At 50.7% G+C, this 13,825-nt stretch overlaps 1 protein-coding gene across 1 annotated transcript; it reads left to right on the top strand.

Annotated features, from left to right (window-relative positions):
• The first annotated feature begins 411 nt into the window (after window positions 1-411).
• IL12RB1 (interleukin 12 receptor subunit beta 1) lies at window positions 412-13,585 on the top strand. Its single transcript, XM_042781593.1, is given in 13 exon segments — window positions 412-417; window positions 730-763; window positions 1,172-1,297; window positions 2,682-2,764; window positions 3,566-3,806; window positions 6,442-6,606; window positions 7,295-7,429; window positions 8,602-8,757; window positions 10,875-11,009; window positions 11,969-12,065; window positions 12,388-12,469; window positions 13,246-13,470; window positions 13,472-13,585. Coding segments are annotated over 13 exon segments (1,599 nt in total).
• Window positions 13,586-13,825: the final 240 nt, after the last annotated feature.

Genomic DNA, 13,825 nt, shown 5'->3' with positions numbered 1-13,825 from the left:
CCCCTCCCACTTCCTCCCCATAGTTACCTCTTCCCTGTGTCTTTCCCTCCCCTGCACTCCTGCCCTCGAGCTGTCTTCCTGTACATACACTGCCCTTCTATTCTGCCATGATTGTTCTCTCCAAGGAGTGTATCTACCTAACGTAAATGTTCAATTCATATGCCCGTCTTTTGTTTGGCTGGAAGCCACAGGAGTGGGTTCAATTCCAGACCTGAAGGGCAGCAGGGGCCATAGTCTCAGGGGTTCCATCAGGCTCTAACAGACCAGCAAACCTGATCTTTTTCTTTTTTTTTATGATTTTGAGTTTTGTCCCACACTGTTCTCCCACTCTATCCAGGATCTCCTACATACATCCCCCTCCGAGTGGTTGACAGTGATAGCTAGGCACCATCCAGTTTTGATCTTAAAGTCATGGAGGTTGGGGTTTGTGTGATCCATTAGTCCTTTGGACGAATTGTTTCCATGCATCCTTGATTTTCTTCGCTCTTCTTTACTCCAGATGGGCAGAGACCAATAGTTGTACCTTAGATGGCTGCTTGCAAGCTTTTAAGACCCCAGTCACTGCTCACCAAGTAGGATGTAGAACATTGTCTTTGTGGACTATGTTATGCCATTTGACTTTAATATCCCCTAAGACCATGGTCTGCAAAATAATTTGTAAAATTCCAAAATAACTAATATTCTTCAACACCAAAATGTAAGCAATATCTAAATGTGATCTCATTCTAGGGCCACTGTGGACCTCAGGATGATACTGGCTTAGGTGAGAATAACAATGACAATTACAGCTGCAGCGAGTCAGCGTTAATTAAGCACCTACTGCATGCCTGCCCAATGCTAAGCTTTTTGTATGCCTGTTGCTCTGCTCTGTAGTTACGTATTGGATTATCTCCATTCCACAGGTGAGGAAATCCCATGCTCAGAGACCAGAAGACATTGGCCACATTCATACCCTTAGGAGGGATTCAAACCTGGGGCAGGGGCAGAAATGGATGTACCTGGAGACCCCGCAGGGCAGAGATTCCCCTGTCCTCTTTATGTCCCTAGCACATGGTGCTGCATACAGTTGGCATTCAATAAGTGCACACTGGCTAAATGACCAATGCCTAGTGCTGAGCACCTTGGATGTGGGGAGCCACCACGGCCTAATGTTTGACCTGCCTCTCCTCAGAGTCCTGCCTCTGCCCCCTCAAGACGGATGAAGCCCAGGAATTCCAGCTGCGGCGGCGGTGGCTCAGGTCGCAGACCCCAGTAGATCCCTGGAGCAACTGGAGCAGTTCTGTGTGTGTCCCTGCCGGTAAGAGTACCCAGGCCACAGGAACTGGAGCAGACTTTGGAAATAAGACGGCAAATATTAGACATGAGGAAGAGGGTGTTAGAAATAAAGGAGGTGAGTGGTAGAAACAAGGCTGTGAGGGTTAGAAACAAGGTGTTAGGCATTAGAAATAAGACACCAGGATAGATGAGTGCTGTTCTTCAGAGATGGGATTGGGCCATAGACCTTCAAACCCTCAGGATGCAGTGCCCGGGCCCCACAGCACTCTCTCTCTCGGGCTCTGTTAAGTGGGCCACATTGGGCCGAACTTCTGAGTGCCATCTGCCTGAAGCAGTTAAATGGGTTGCTGCCCCCAACCCTTGGCAACAGGCAACTGAGAAAGGAAGTTTCAAACTGTGTCAAAGAAAAAGTTGGGACAGCCCCAAATCCCAGGTAATGGTTATTCCTGGGGCGAACTTGGCCCAGGAAGGGAGGATGGGAGGGACTCCCAGCCTTTGCCTCCATCCCGGAAGCCATTGCCTCCTCCTGCCCCAAGTGCTGGGAAACAGCCCAGTGGTTTTCGCAAACTTTTTTTTTTTTTTTGCAATTTTGATGTCTTATATTTACTACTCTCTCTCTCTCTTTTTTTATTTTTTATTTTTATTGTGATTTGGGTGAAAGTCTACAAAGCAAATTCACTTTCCATACAGCAGCTCACATACACTTTGTCTCATGACATTGGCTGCAATTTCCCACAATGAAACAGCTCCCCTCCCACTTCCTCCCCAATAGAAGGTGCATATTCAGCCCTTCTATTCTCCCATGATTGTTCTCTTCCAAGTGTATCTACCTAATGTAAATGTTCAGCTCATATTCCTGTCTTTTATTTGACTGGAAGTCACAGGAGTGGGTTCAATTCGAGACCTGAAGGGCAGCTAGGGGCCACAGTCTCAGGGGTTCCAACAGGCTCTATCCGACCAGCAAACTGGTCCCTTTTATTTTTTTCACGAGTTTAATTTTGTTCCACATTGTTCTCCCACTCTATCCAGGATCCCCTACATAGATCCCCCTCTGAGTGGTTGACAGTGGTAGCCGGGCACCATCTAGTTCTCGTCTCATAGTCATATAGGCTGAGGTTCGCATGATATACCAGTCGCTTGGGCTAATTGTTTCCATGTGTCTTTGGTTTTCTTCATTCTGCTTTGCTCTGGATGAGGAGAGACCCATCATTGCATCTAGATGTCTGCTTGTGAGCTTTTAAGATCCCAGTTGCTACTCGCCAAAGTAGGATGTGGAACAATGTTTTGTGTAGTATGTTATGCCAATTGAGCTTGATGATTTTGGGAACTCTTTAACAACCCACACGCATCCGTATTTCATGGGAGGGAGGGAGACAGTCCCAGCGTATTTGTCCGTCTTGTTGCAGAAATCCCCCCACAGCTCAAGATGAACTGCTCAGTGGAGCTGCTCCGCCCAGATGGAAGGAGGCGCCTGATCTTGCAGGAGCAGGTATTGGGGTCATTGTAGGACTGTGGCAACAGGAGACATGAGGCTGGAGGGAGGTGAGCAAGTGGGAGATGGACATGAGACATGAGGGTCCCAGGGGCCAGGCGGCTGGTGGGTTTTTCTGTGAAGGTAATAGGGAGCCATGCAGGGTGTGTGAGCAGGAAATGGCCATAGTTGGACTCAGGCTCTCTCTGGCTGCCATGGGAGGACAGATTGTAGGGGGTGAAGGTGGAAGCCAGAAGACCAGAGAGAAGGTCCAGCTGGTCACTGATGGCAGGCTGGCTCAGGGTGGGGGGAGTGAGATTTCTCTATATTCCAAAATAATTCATTAAGTACAGTCTAATTAGCCCCATTTTACGGAGGAGGAAACTGAGGCACAGAGCAAACCCTCTTGCCTGAGTCAGTGGCAAACGGCCAAATATTCTACCCAACAGCTTTACCACAATTGACTTAGCAGGTATGGTCCAACCCACACTGACTCCATATATATCCAAGTAGAACTGTGTTCCCTACAGCACATATGGAGCAGCTTTACTCTGCACTCATTGGGTTGCCATGAGTCAGCATCAACTCAATGGCAACTAACAACAACAACAAAAACCAATGATTAATGGGAGTGATTGCCAGTTTCCCAGCAACCTTGCCAGCATTGTGGTTTATCACTTTTAAAAACTTTTTGAACTTTCAGTGCACGCAATTCACTGTGACCCTGGGTGGGTCTGTTCTCACAGGCCATGTCCTGATGTCGGTCTGTGAGACAATGAGTGTATTCATGTTCCAACAAGCCGTCTCTTGTGCTCACAGCCGCTGCCCCAACTTGAGCTTCCAGAAGGCTGCCACAGAACCACTCAGGACATGGAGGCAACATACCGCATCCACTTGCACATGTTGTCCTGCCCGTGCCAGGCCAGGCCCACCAGGACTCTACCTCTGAAGAAAAAACTTAACCTCTCGGGTGCTGCCTACAACGTGACTGTCATCTCTCGGAATCGCTTTGGTCCCAGCCACAACCAGTCATGTCTCATTGCCGCTGACAACCATACAGGTACCTCTGCAGGTTGGTGGGGAGGGCAGCGGAGAGGGGCCCTTGTAGCTGAGCACCTACTCTGAGAAATAGGCACAAAAATTTAAGGGGGTGTTTAATTTAAAGGTGTGTCAAAACACTCAATAATTAAGACATGTAACAGTATAATGCAATATTATAATGCTGTATAATAATCTCATCAGCGAGGTATAGCCTGCTGGGCTGGATGCCTGTTTTTTTGTACTTTTTAAACTTTTTTTTTTTAACCTTTTATTGTGATTTGGGTGAAAGTTTACATCGCAAATTCATTTTCTATTCAACAGTTCATACGCATTTTGTTCCATGGCATTGATTGCAATCCCCACAACGTAACAGCTCTCTTCCCACTTCCTCCCTGTGTACCTTTTCCCTGTGTCCTTTTTTCCTATGCATTCCTGCCCCATGAGCTCTCTCCCTGCACAAATGCTGCCCTTCTGATCTCCCATGGCTCATTTTTCTAAGGAGTGCACATGCATTGTGTAATTGTTCACGTTGTAGGCCTGTTATTTGGCTGAAAGTTAAACTATAGGAGTGAGTTCAGTTCCAGGCCCGAAAGGTGACTAGGGCTCATAGTCTTGGAGGTGTCACCAGTCTCCCATCAGAGCAGTAAACCTGTTCTTTTTCATGATTTTGCATTTTGTTCCACATTTTTCTCCCACTTTATCCAGGATCTCCAATTTTGATCCTTTTTCGAGTGGTTGACAGTGTGGTAGCTGGGCACCATCTAGCTCTTCTGGTGTCAGGGCCATGTAGGCTGAAGTTCCCATCATCCACTAGTCCCTTCAGGATGGCTTTTTTTTTTTTTTTTTCCAGTAAAGTTTTCTCAAGACCAGGTCCAAAATCAGGGTTAGGAGAGTGACATAGTTGGTTCATGAAAGGGCAGAGTCAGATCCTGCCTTTATTTAAAATCTTAACATTTTGTTCATTTTATGTGTTTTTATATTTTATTTTTTGTTGAGGTGAAATTCACATAATAAAATTAACCACTCTGCAGTGTGCACTTCCCTGGCTTTTAGTCTATTTGCAATGTTGTGCAACCACCACACCTATCTAGTTCCAAATCATTTTCATCAGCCACCCCAAATGAAAACTCTTCCTATTAGGAGTCATTTCCCATTGCCTTCCCTTTTCCAGCGCTAATTCATTATCTGTCTCTATGGATCTGCCTGCTCTGGACATTGCATGTAAATGAAACCATACAATTTGTCCTTTGGTGACTGGCATTTCACTCAGCATCATGTTTTCAAGGTTCATCCTTGTTGTAGAGGTATTAGAGCTTCATTCTTTTCATGGCTGAGTGGTATTCCATTGTGTGGAAGGACCACACTGTGTTTACACATCATCTGTTGATGAACTCTGTTGTCTCTACTTTGTGGCTGGTGTGAAAAATGCTTAACATACATTTTCTTTGCATTATTATTTTTTCGAAAACAGTGAGTTTTTTGGTGCCCCCTTTAAATTTTGTGCCCATGTTGAATGCCTCACTCTCCTCACCCTACTCCTGGCCCAGCTGTGCCCCCAGAAAACTTCTGAGGACAGGACTGTTTTAGAGATGAGAAGACCGAGACTCAGGGAGATGAAGCCTCACCTTCACTGGGTGGTCCTGAGTGAGTGGCTCTCCTCTGAGCCTTGGTTTCTGCGTGTAGAGTCATCACAGTCCCACTTCACAGCAAAGTGGTGCCTATAAAGTACTTGGCACTGGCCTGGTGCATACAACCGGTGCTCAGTAAATGGTGGCTGTCGTCCCCAGCGTTGGAAGCAGCTCCTACCTCTCAGAGATGGCTGCCAGATGCCCTGGCTGTTGTGTGTGGGAAAGATGGCCCAGGGCACCAGATGACCTAGTCCTTGCACCTCTGAGCCCAGGGTTTGGCGCCAGGGGGCGTGATCCAGCCAGGGAGGCTTGGTCCTGGGGCCACGCCCTCTGCTGCGTGGAGCAATGGTGGGTGACAGGCATCTGGAAGAGCAGGAGATACCCGCTGCTGGCAGTGGGAGTTGGGGTGGTACAGGGAGCACTAATGGGGGACGTCATGGCAGGGAGCCCACAATCAGGCTGAGGCAGCCAACTCAGCCCATTCCAACACCCTCCTGCAGCCTCCTGTGTGCCCAGCCCCCAAGCAGTTCCCAGTGTGAGGAAGATAAAGCCAGATACAGACACCCCACCCCTGTGGGGTTAGGAGCACTGGGAGCTTAGTGCCTTAAGGCATTTGACTGCTAACCAGAAGGCTGGCGGTTCAAACCCATCAGCCACTCCTTGGAAGGAAGGTTGGGCAATCTACTTCCACAGTGATACCTCCTTGGAAACCCAAGGAGGGGGTCGCTATGAGTCTGACTTGATGGCACATAACTCTGGTAGCATAGTGGCTAAAGCACTTAACTGCTAACCAGAAGGCTGGCGGTTCAAACCCACCAGCCACTCCTCAGAAAGAAGGTTGGGCAATCCTACTTCCATAGTGATACTGCCTTGGAAACCCAAGGAGGGGTCACTATGAGTCCAGCGACTTGACCGGTACATAACAACAACAACAAAAACAACCCCTGTGGGGTTAGGGCTGGGCCAGAGGATGAGGTGGGGCAGCCTCTAATGTGCTTCCTCCCATGCCCCTCCCTCTCTTTACAGAACCTGGAGCTCTAAAGATCAGTGTCGGAGCCAAGGGGACCATAATGCACTGGGCAGGCCAGGCTCTGAACACAACGTACTGCATTGAGTGGCAGCCCCATGACCAGGACAGGAGCCTTGCTAACTGTACCCTGACACACCAGGCCCCGGACGTGGCTGGAATGGGTACGGGAATGTGAGGTACCCTGCCTCTGTGTTCTCTATTAGCATTCCTGGCTGTCTCAACCATCAGGGATGGTCCACAGGTTCTCTGAGGCCCAGAGAGATGTTGCCACTTGGTGAAGGTCACATAGCATAAGGGACAGGCGGAGACTTGAACTTTCTCACCCATGCTGGTCTTGAGACTCCTTCTGAGAGTTTCAGGGCTCAGCCCTGGGGAGATTGCACTCCAGTGGATAATGAGTCTCACGTTCCAGGGTGTTTGTTAAACATTCACCTACACTGACTGGGAAGGTGACACCTTGTAAGACACGGGTGGCAAATTAATGAGGTCGCTGGAGGGAAAGGGGGGGCAGTGTGTAGTCCTGGCAGCCTCTTGCTCACCCACTTTCTCTCCTGGGCCCAACTGGTGCCCCAAGAAGCTTTAGCCTTGACCTGGCTCTTGAGAAGCCCCCAGCTTGGAGTGGACAGAGCTGGACACAGACACTCTGTCCCCATGGAGCAAAGGCTGGGTTGGAGAAGGGAGGCAGGTTGAGAAGGAGCCACATGGAAGGAGTCCCGGAGGAGGGGACATTAGCACAAGGGCTTTGAAGCATGAATAGGAGTTCTCTAGGGGATCTGTGCAGATGTCACAGCCAGTGCAAAGGTGGCAACACAATCTATTTGCTGACCCAGCCTTTACTTACTCTTCCAGTGATGCCCAGCTGGAGCCCAGCATCAGCAGTGAGCCAGGAGGGGTGTTATCGCATCACCGTTTTTGCCTCCATGTACCCGGAGAAGCCCAACATGTGGTCCACGGTCCTGTCCACCTACCACTTCTGGGGCAATGGTGAGTGGTCCAAACCTGCGCCATCATCTCCCTGAAGGAGTGAGGAGCATTTGTTGTTGTTGTTGTTATGTGCCATCGAGTCAGCCCTGACTCATAGCGACCCCTCCTTGGGTTTCCGAGGCAGTATCACTACGGAAGTAGGATTGCCCAACCTTCCTTCCGAGGAGTGGCTGGTGGGTTTGAACCGCCAGCCGTCTGGTTAGCAGGCAAGTGTCTTAGCCACTATGCTACCAGAGCTCCCGAGGAGCATTTAGAGGCACCTAATTGGGCAATCTACTTCCGTAGAGATGCTGCCTCAGAAACCCAAGGAGGGGTCACTATGAGTCGGATCCAACTCGACGGCAGTGAGTTTGGTTTTATGTGTCAGGCCAGGGGGCAGTGGTGGTTTGGTGGTAGCATTCTCACCTCTCATGAAGGAGACCCAGGTTCATTCCCAGCCAGTGCCCCTCACGCTCAGCCACCACCCACCCAACTGTCAGTGGAAGCTTTCGTATTGCTAGAGTCCTCAGCTGGTTTCAGTGGTGCTTCCAGACTAAGATGAACTGGGAAGGAAGCCCTGTCTATCTGCTTCCAAACATCAGCCCATGAAAACCCTATGGAGCACAATGGCCCAGTCCACAAGTGGTTGATGACACGGCTCAGGACTGGGCAGCATCTCCTTCTGCTGTGCACTGGGTCACCATGAGTCAGGGACCTACTCACTGGCAGCTAACAACAACTGTGTGTCAGGCCCTAGCCAGCAGTCAGCTCAATCAAGTCCTAAGCTACACAAAACAGCACTGCCCCCACTTTATAGATTAGAATCTGAGGCTCACAGAGGGGATGTGACATCTGCTAAGTGATGGAACCAGGATTCAAACCCATGAAGTAAGGGCCGGGCTGGAGAAGGAGGATGGGTTGAGGGAGTGTCATAGTGAAAGGGTCCTAGAGGAATGGGCATTAGTGTAAGGGCATGAATAAGAGTTCTCTAGGAGCTCCCTGTCTGAGTCTCAGTTTTCTTTTCTATAGAATGGGACAATGCTGCTCGGGTAACTTAAGAGTTGACTGAGCTGACATCTGGCCACATAACTCTGAGGCCAGGGTTATCCTGTCCTTGGATGGTGCCAGGGCTGGATATACAGAAAGTGCTCAAACACTGCTCTTGGTGTTGACTGTGGTGGTGCTGGTTGCAGCCTCGAGGGCCGGGACTCCACAGGACATCTCGGTGAAGAAACATAGCACAGACTCGGTGTTGGTGCACTGGGCAGAGTCGCCCCTGAGCTCCTGCCCTGGCATCCTGAAAGGGTACGTCGTGCAGTGCCGGCATGAGGACAGCAGCCAGGTGTCAGGTATGCAGCCTGGGAGAGGAGTGGTCTGTGCCCAAGTTCTGCCCAGCTGTGTGACCCGGAGCACCTCACTGGCCCTCTCTGGGCCTTGATGCCCCCACCTGTGAAATAGGAGAATGGGATTCAAGGATCTGGAGAGCCCCTTCTAGAGCCCCAGAGAAGGTGGAGTTGGAATTGGGACCCAAGTCCACCTAACTCTGTGGCCAGGGTGACCCCATCCTTGGGTGGTGCTGGGGCTGGGTATACAAAAGTGCTCAATTCTTGGTGTGGAGGGTGGTGGTTACCTCTCACGTGTATCAGTAACTGACTCTCATTAGGTGGCCGTTAACGTCTTCATTTCACGATGAGGAAACTGAGACTTGGAGAGGGGACTTTACCTGCTCAGTAGTTGAGCAAGCCTGGGCTCTTCCACTGCCCCTTCCTGTCCCTCACCCATTTCCAACCCCACGTGTTACAAGTAGAACTGGGCTCCAAGGCGTTTTCTTGATTGTTATCATCACATAAGCAGATCACCAGGACTTCCTTCAATGGCACTGCTGGGTGGTTCAAACCACCAACCTTTCGATTAGTTGTTGTTATGTGCTGTCGAGTCAGACTCAACTCACAGAGACCCCTCCTTGGGTTTCTGAGGCAGTATCACTACAGAAGTAGATTGCCCAGCCTTCCTACCGAGGAGTGGCTGATGGGTTTGAACCGCCAGCCTTCTGGTTAGCAGTCAAGTGCTTTACACACTACCTCTATATTGCCTGGAGGGGAAATTGAAGCCTCCTGGGGAAACAGTGGCTATTTTGGTTTCCTGGGGCTGTTGTAACAGTACCACAAGCGGAGTGCTTAGAACAGGGATTTGTGCTCTCTCAAAACCCTGCTGCCACTGAAAATAGGCTGGAGGCCAGAAGTCTGGAATCGATGTATGGCCGGGCTGCACTCTCCCAAAGGCTCTAGGGAAGGAGTCTTCCTCACCTTTTCCAGTTCCAGGTGGACTCAGGAGGCGCTCTGGTGGTGTAGTGGGTAAGGCATTTATCTGGCTGTTATAGCAGTTCAAACCCCCAGCAGAAGGAAGATGGGGCAATCTATTTCAAGAAAGATTTATAGCCTTGGAAAACCAGTGGAGGTCAGAATTGACTGGATGGCAGTGAGCTGATTTTGGGTGGACTCCGACCACCATCTTGTTTTATAAGAACACTGCTTGGATGGGATTAGGACCCACCCCTTGTGCCCTTATGCTAACCTAACTAATACAGCTTTAAAAGACCCTGATTCCAAACAAGGTCAGATTCACAGGCACATGGGTTAGTTAGGACTTCAGCTTATCTTAAGAGGGCATAATCAAACCCATAAAAAAAAAAAAGCCCACACAAACAAAAACCCAAACCCGTTGCCATTCAATTGATTCCTACTCATAGTGACCCCCGCTGGGTTTCCAAGGCAATAAATCTTTACAGAAGTAGATTTCCCCATCTTCCTTTGGTAGAGCGGCTGGTGGGTTTGAACCACCAACCTTCTGGTTAGCAGTCAAATGCCTTAGGTACTGCACTATCAGAGCTCCTTAAGCCAACCCACAGCAATGTCTTATTCAGGGTTCTGGAAGCAGCCCATCCACTTAAAACCAATTAGCCAAAGCCTGTTTGTTGAAGCCCAAATTTACCAATTCCCCAAAAATTCCTTTTGAGGAATGAGAATATTCCTCTTGAATAGGGTCAATGAATATGAATTCAGGGTTCTAAGAATATTATTTTCCTGATGACAGCAACTATATTCTAATTTTAAGGGTTTTTAAGGAGTGTTTGGTTAAATTAATTCTATTCCACCCACATTGTTGGAGAACTTTCTGTGTCAGTTACTGTCTGAGCATCTGGGGCTAATGGAGAATAAGATAGGCAAAGCCAGCACTAACCCTGAAAGCCAGAAGGAGGCGAGGGAGGAAACCACGTGGGTATCTAGGGAAAGAGTATATTCGGTGGCAGGAACTACCAGTGCAAAGGCCCAGGGGTAGGCCCAAGCCTGCTGCCTTTGAGGAACAGGGAGGAGGTGGATGTGGCACCCCCTCCATGTGGCAGCCTAGCTTCAGGGGAGCAGAGGGGTTCCCAGGACCTATGGCTGCCTCCTCCCACCTTCTGCAGAGCTTCCTGTGAATGCCACAGAGATCCAGGTCATCCTCCATGGCCTGCAGCCTGGCGTGACCTACAAGGTGCAGGTCCGAGCGGACATGACAGTGGGGCACAGTGCCTGGAGCGAGCCGCAGCAATTCAGCATCGGTGAGCAGTGAGGGCAGGGCTACACCCTCCATCCAGTCATTTACCCAGCATGCACTGTCCAACCCCACCCCGGGCTGCATTGGGGCCTCCCATTGGGATTCAACAAAGAGTCCCTTGCCAGCCCCTTCTGTAACTGTCCCTGGCAAACCTTCTCTCACACTGGGGGTGTTTCTGCCTGGAATGTCTCCCCAACCCCCTTTTGTCAAATTCCTACTGGTATTTATCCTTTAAAACCCAGCTAAGAAGCTCCCTCTTCTGAGGAGCCTTCCCTGCCTCACTGTACACGCCCGCAGCCACTGCCCCCTATCGCCCTGCCCTGACTCCTTGGGGCTGGGGGTGACTGTGTCTGACACTGCCCTTCCCCAGCCTAGGGCTCCTACAGAACTGTAGGGGTGCCGTGTAATGGAGAAGTGAATGATCGAGCCAACAAATGTGTCTTCTGTCACAAGGACAGGCAGACAGGCTTCGTTGCACCGGGGTTCATAATCACTAATGACCCCTGCTCTTGCCATAGTCCCTATCCATTGTCCTGGCTGTGAAATCCGGCCCCGAGAGAACAAGACGCAGGATTGGAGTTGGGTTGGGGGTGAAGCAAGGAGCCCAGGGGTAGAAACCACAGGGGCTCAGCCTGCAGACACCTCGAGCTACAATGTCTTGACCACTATATCACCCCAGCCACCTGGGCAGGAGGGTTCCATGGTCTCCACGTTACAGATGAGGAACATGAGGCATGAAGGGGCCCATGGCAGGTCACAGTCAGAAGCAAGTCAATGGAGGGCCTGGCCCACCCCTGCTCCAGCCTTGCCCCTTCCTGCTCCCCATCCCCTGGAGTGTCAGGAGATGCCCTCCCACACCTGAGCTCTCCTGCCCCCACGGCTCCCCTCCTGTCCTAGGGCCACTCGGGCACTCTGGGGGAGTCGGGCGCGTGCCACCCGAGCCCTGAGCTCTCCTGCCCCCAGAAGTTCAGGTTTCGGATTTGTCCGTCTTCCTGGTGTCGCTGGGCAGCTTCACAAGCATCCTCATTCTGGGCATCCTCGGGTACTTCGGCCTGAACAGGTAACTTGTAGTTCTCACCCCAGACGGGACCAGCAATAGTGACAGTGATGACAGCAATAACCGCGCACACTCGAGTAGGTATTTGCTTGTGCCCATCTTAGAGATGAGGAAACTGAGGCTTAGGTGGGCAGGGGTTGACCCAGAAGTGGGGACAGAGCTGGGATTTGAACCTGGGTCTGTCAAACTTTAGCTCCTCCCCAAACACACATCTGCAATGGTTTTTAGAATGTAACAACAAAGAAAAAATTAAGTCAGAACAATTAAAAAGTAAGAACAGGTGGAAGCATGGCTTTTCTGTCTGGCTCCCCTCTTACCTCTCCAGGGCTGCACAGTGGTTGTGCCCGCCCCTGCCTACACCCTGTGCCAGCACTGCCCTTGAGTTCCCTGGCAGCCAGGGAAAGCAGGTAAGTTGCTCCTTTTCTAATTCCTGGTTCTACTCATTAGACCCATACTCGGGGCTGGGTTCTGCTAAGCAAAGGCCATGCATTAGCTCATTTTATTCTCTCTCAACTCATCGCACTATGGACTCCAAGACTAGTGCTCCATACCCCTTCCCATTTTACACACAGGCAAGCAGAGGCCCAGCTAGGAACCACCTGTCAGTCATTTCCTAGCGACAAACATAGGATTCAAAGTGGCTTCAACAAAAAAGAAAGCTAATGGAATACCCCTGGGTGATGGACTTCAGGCACAGCTAGATCCAGGAACTAAGTCTCTGTTCTTTTTGGTGCTGTCCTCCTTGCTGTCCTCTCTTCCTTGGCAGCCCCCTCCCCCCACATGGTGGAAAAAAGGCTCCCGGAACTTGAGGCGGCTCTCTGCCCAATGGAAACAAGGTGTCCTTTATTTTCCCATTACCTCAAGCTAAAGTCCCATGGCCATCTCTGATTGGTCAGCTTAGGTCACATGCCTATCTCTGTGCCTATCACTAGAAGCAGGGGGCTGAAATGCTCTGATTGGCTGGGCCAGGTTACACACTCATCCCGACAGCTGGGGCGGGGCCCAAGCGTAACAACTGAAGAGAAATGAGGATGCTCTTCCTATGAGGGGGCTAAATGTAGGTCACTGAAGCAGACTCCAGACGTGGACTTGGTTTCAAAATCTTACAAAATTTAGCCAGCAGGGACTGTGTATGAATAGAAACAGAGGCCAGCCTACACCTTGTCCCTACCTCCCTTTCCAGGTTTGGCAGTGGATTAAGCCATTGGGCTTCCCAGAAGAGGCTCCCCAGCAGGAGGCCCTGGTGGTGGAGAAGTTCTGGGGCAAAGGCGAGGGGACTGGACTGGACATGGCTGGGCCTGTAGAGACAGAGCTAGCTCCCGAGGGCCAGGCTGAGGCTCCGGGGCCTGTCAGGCAAGATGGTCCGGCAGAGGGAAGCCTACTGCTCTCGCGAGACCTAATGCAGTGTTCCAGGCTTGGGAGCCCTAGGCACATCGAGGCTTGAAGGACAGGAATACCTTCTTCGTTTTACAGATAGCAGGACATGTGGACGGAACATCACAGTCACGAAGTCTGGTTATTAAGCGCCTACTGCATCCCCAGCCACGATCCAGCCAGATGCTCTCAAGGTTCCCCGAACCCCATAACCGCCCAGCAAGGGGTACTGTGGCTGCCTTGTTTTACAGATGGGACAACTGAGGTGCAGTGAGGAAGGGTGACTCTCCTGAGGCCACACAGCCAGAACAAGGGTCAGACTGGAGCGGACTTGAGCCCCTCACCGGCTTAGGGGCCCCTACCCCCGCAGCCTGCTCAGTGCAGCCCTT

Source organism: Orycteropus afer, unplaced genomic scaffold, assembly GCF_000298275.1.
Source record: "Orycteropus afer afer isolate SDZICR_OR568_19922 unplaced genomic scaffold, OryAfe1.0 scaffold00136, whole genome shotgun sequence".
In the NCBI taxonomy this organism is placed as follows: domain Eukaryota; kingdom Metazoa; phylum Chordata; class Mammalia; order Tubulidentata; family Orycteropodidae; genus Orycteropus; species Orycteropus afer.
Note: the sequence above shows the minus strand (reverse complement) of the source record. Positions and strands in the feature narration are given on the sequence as shown.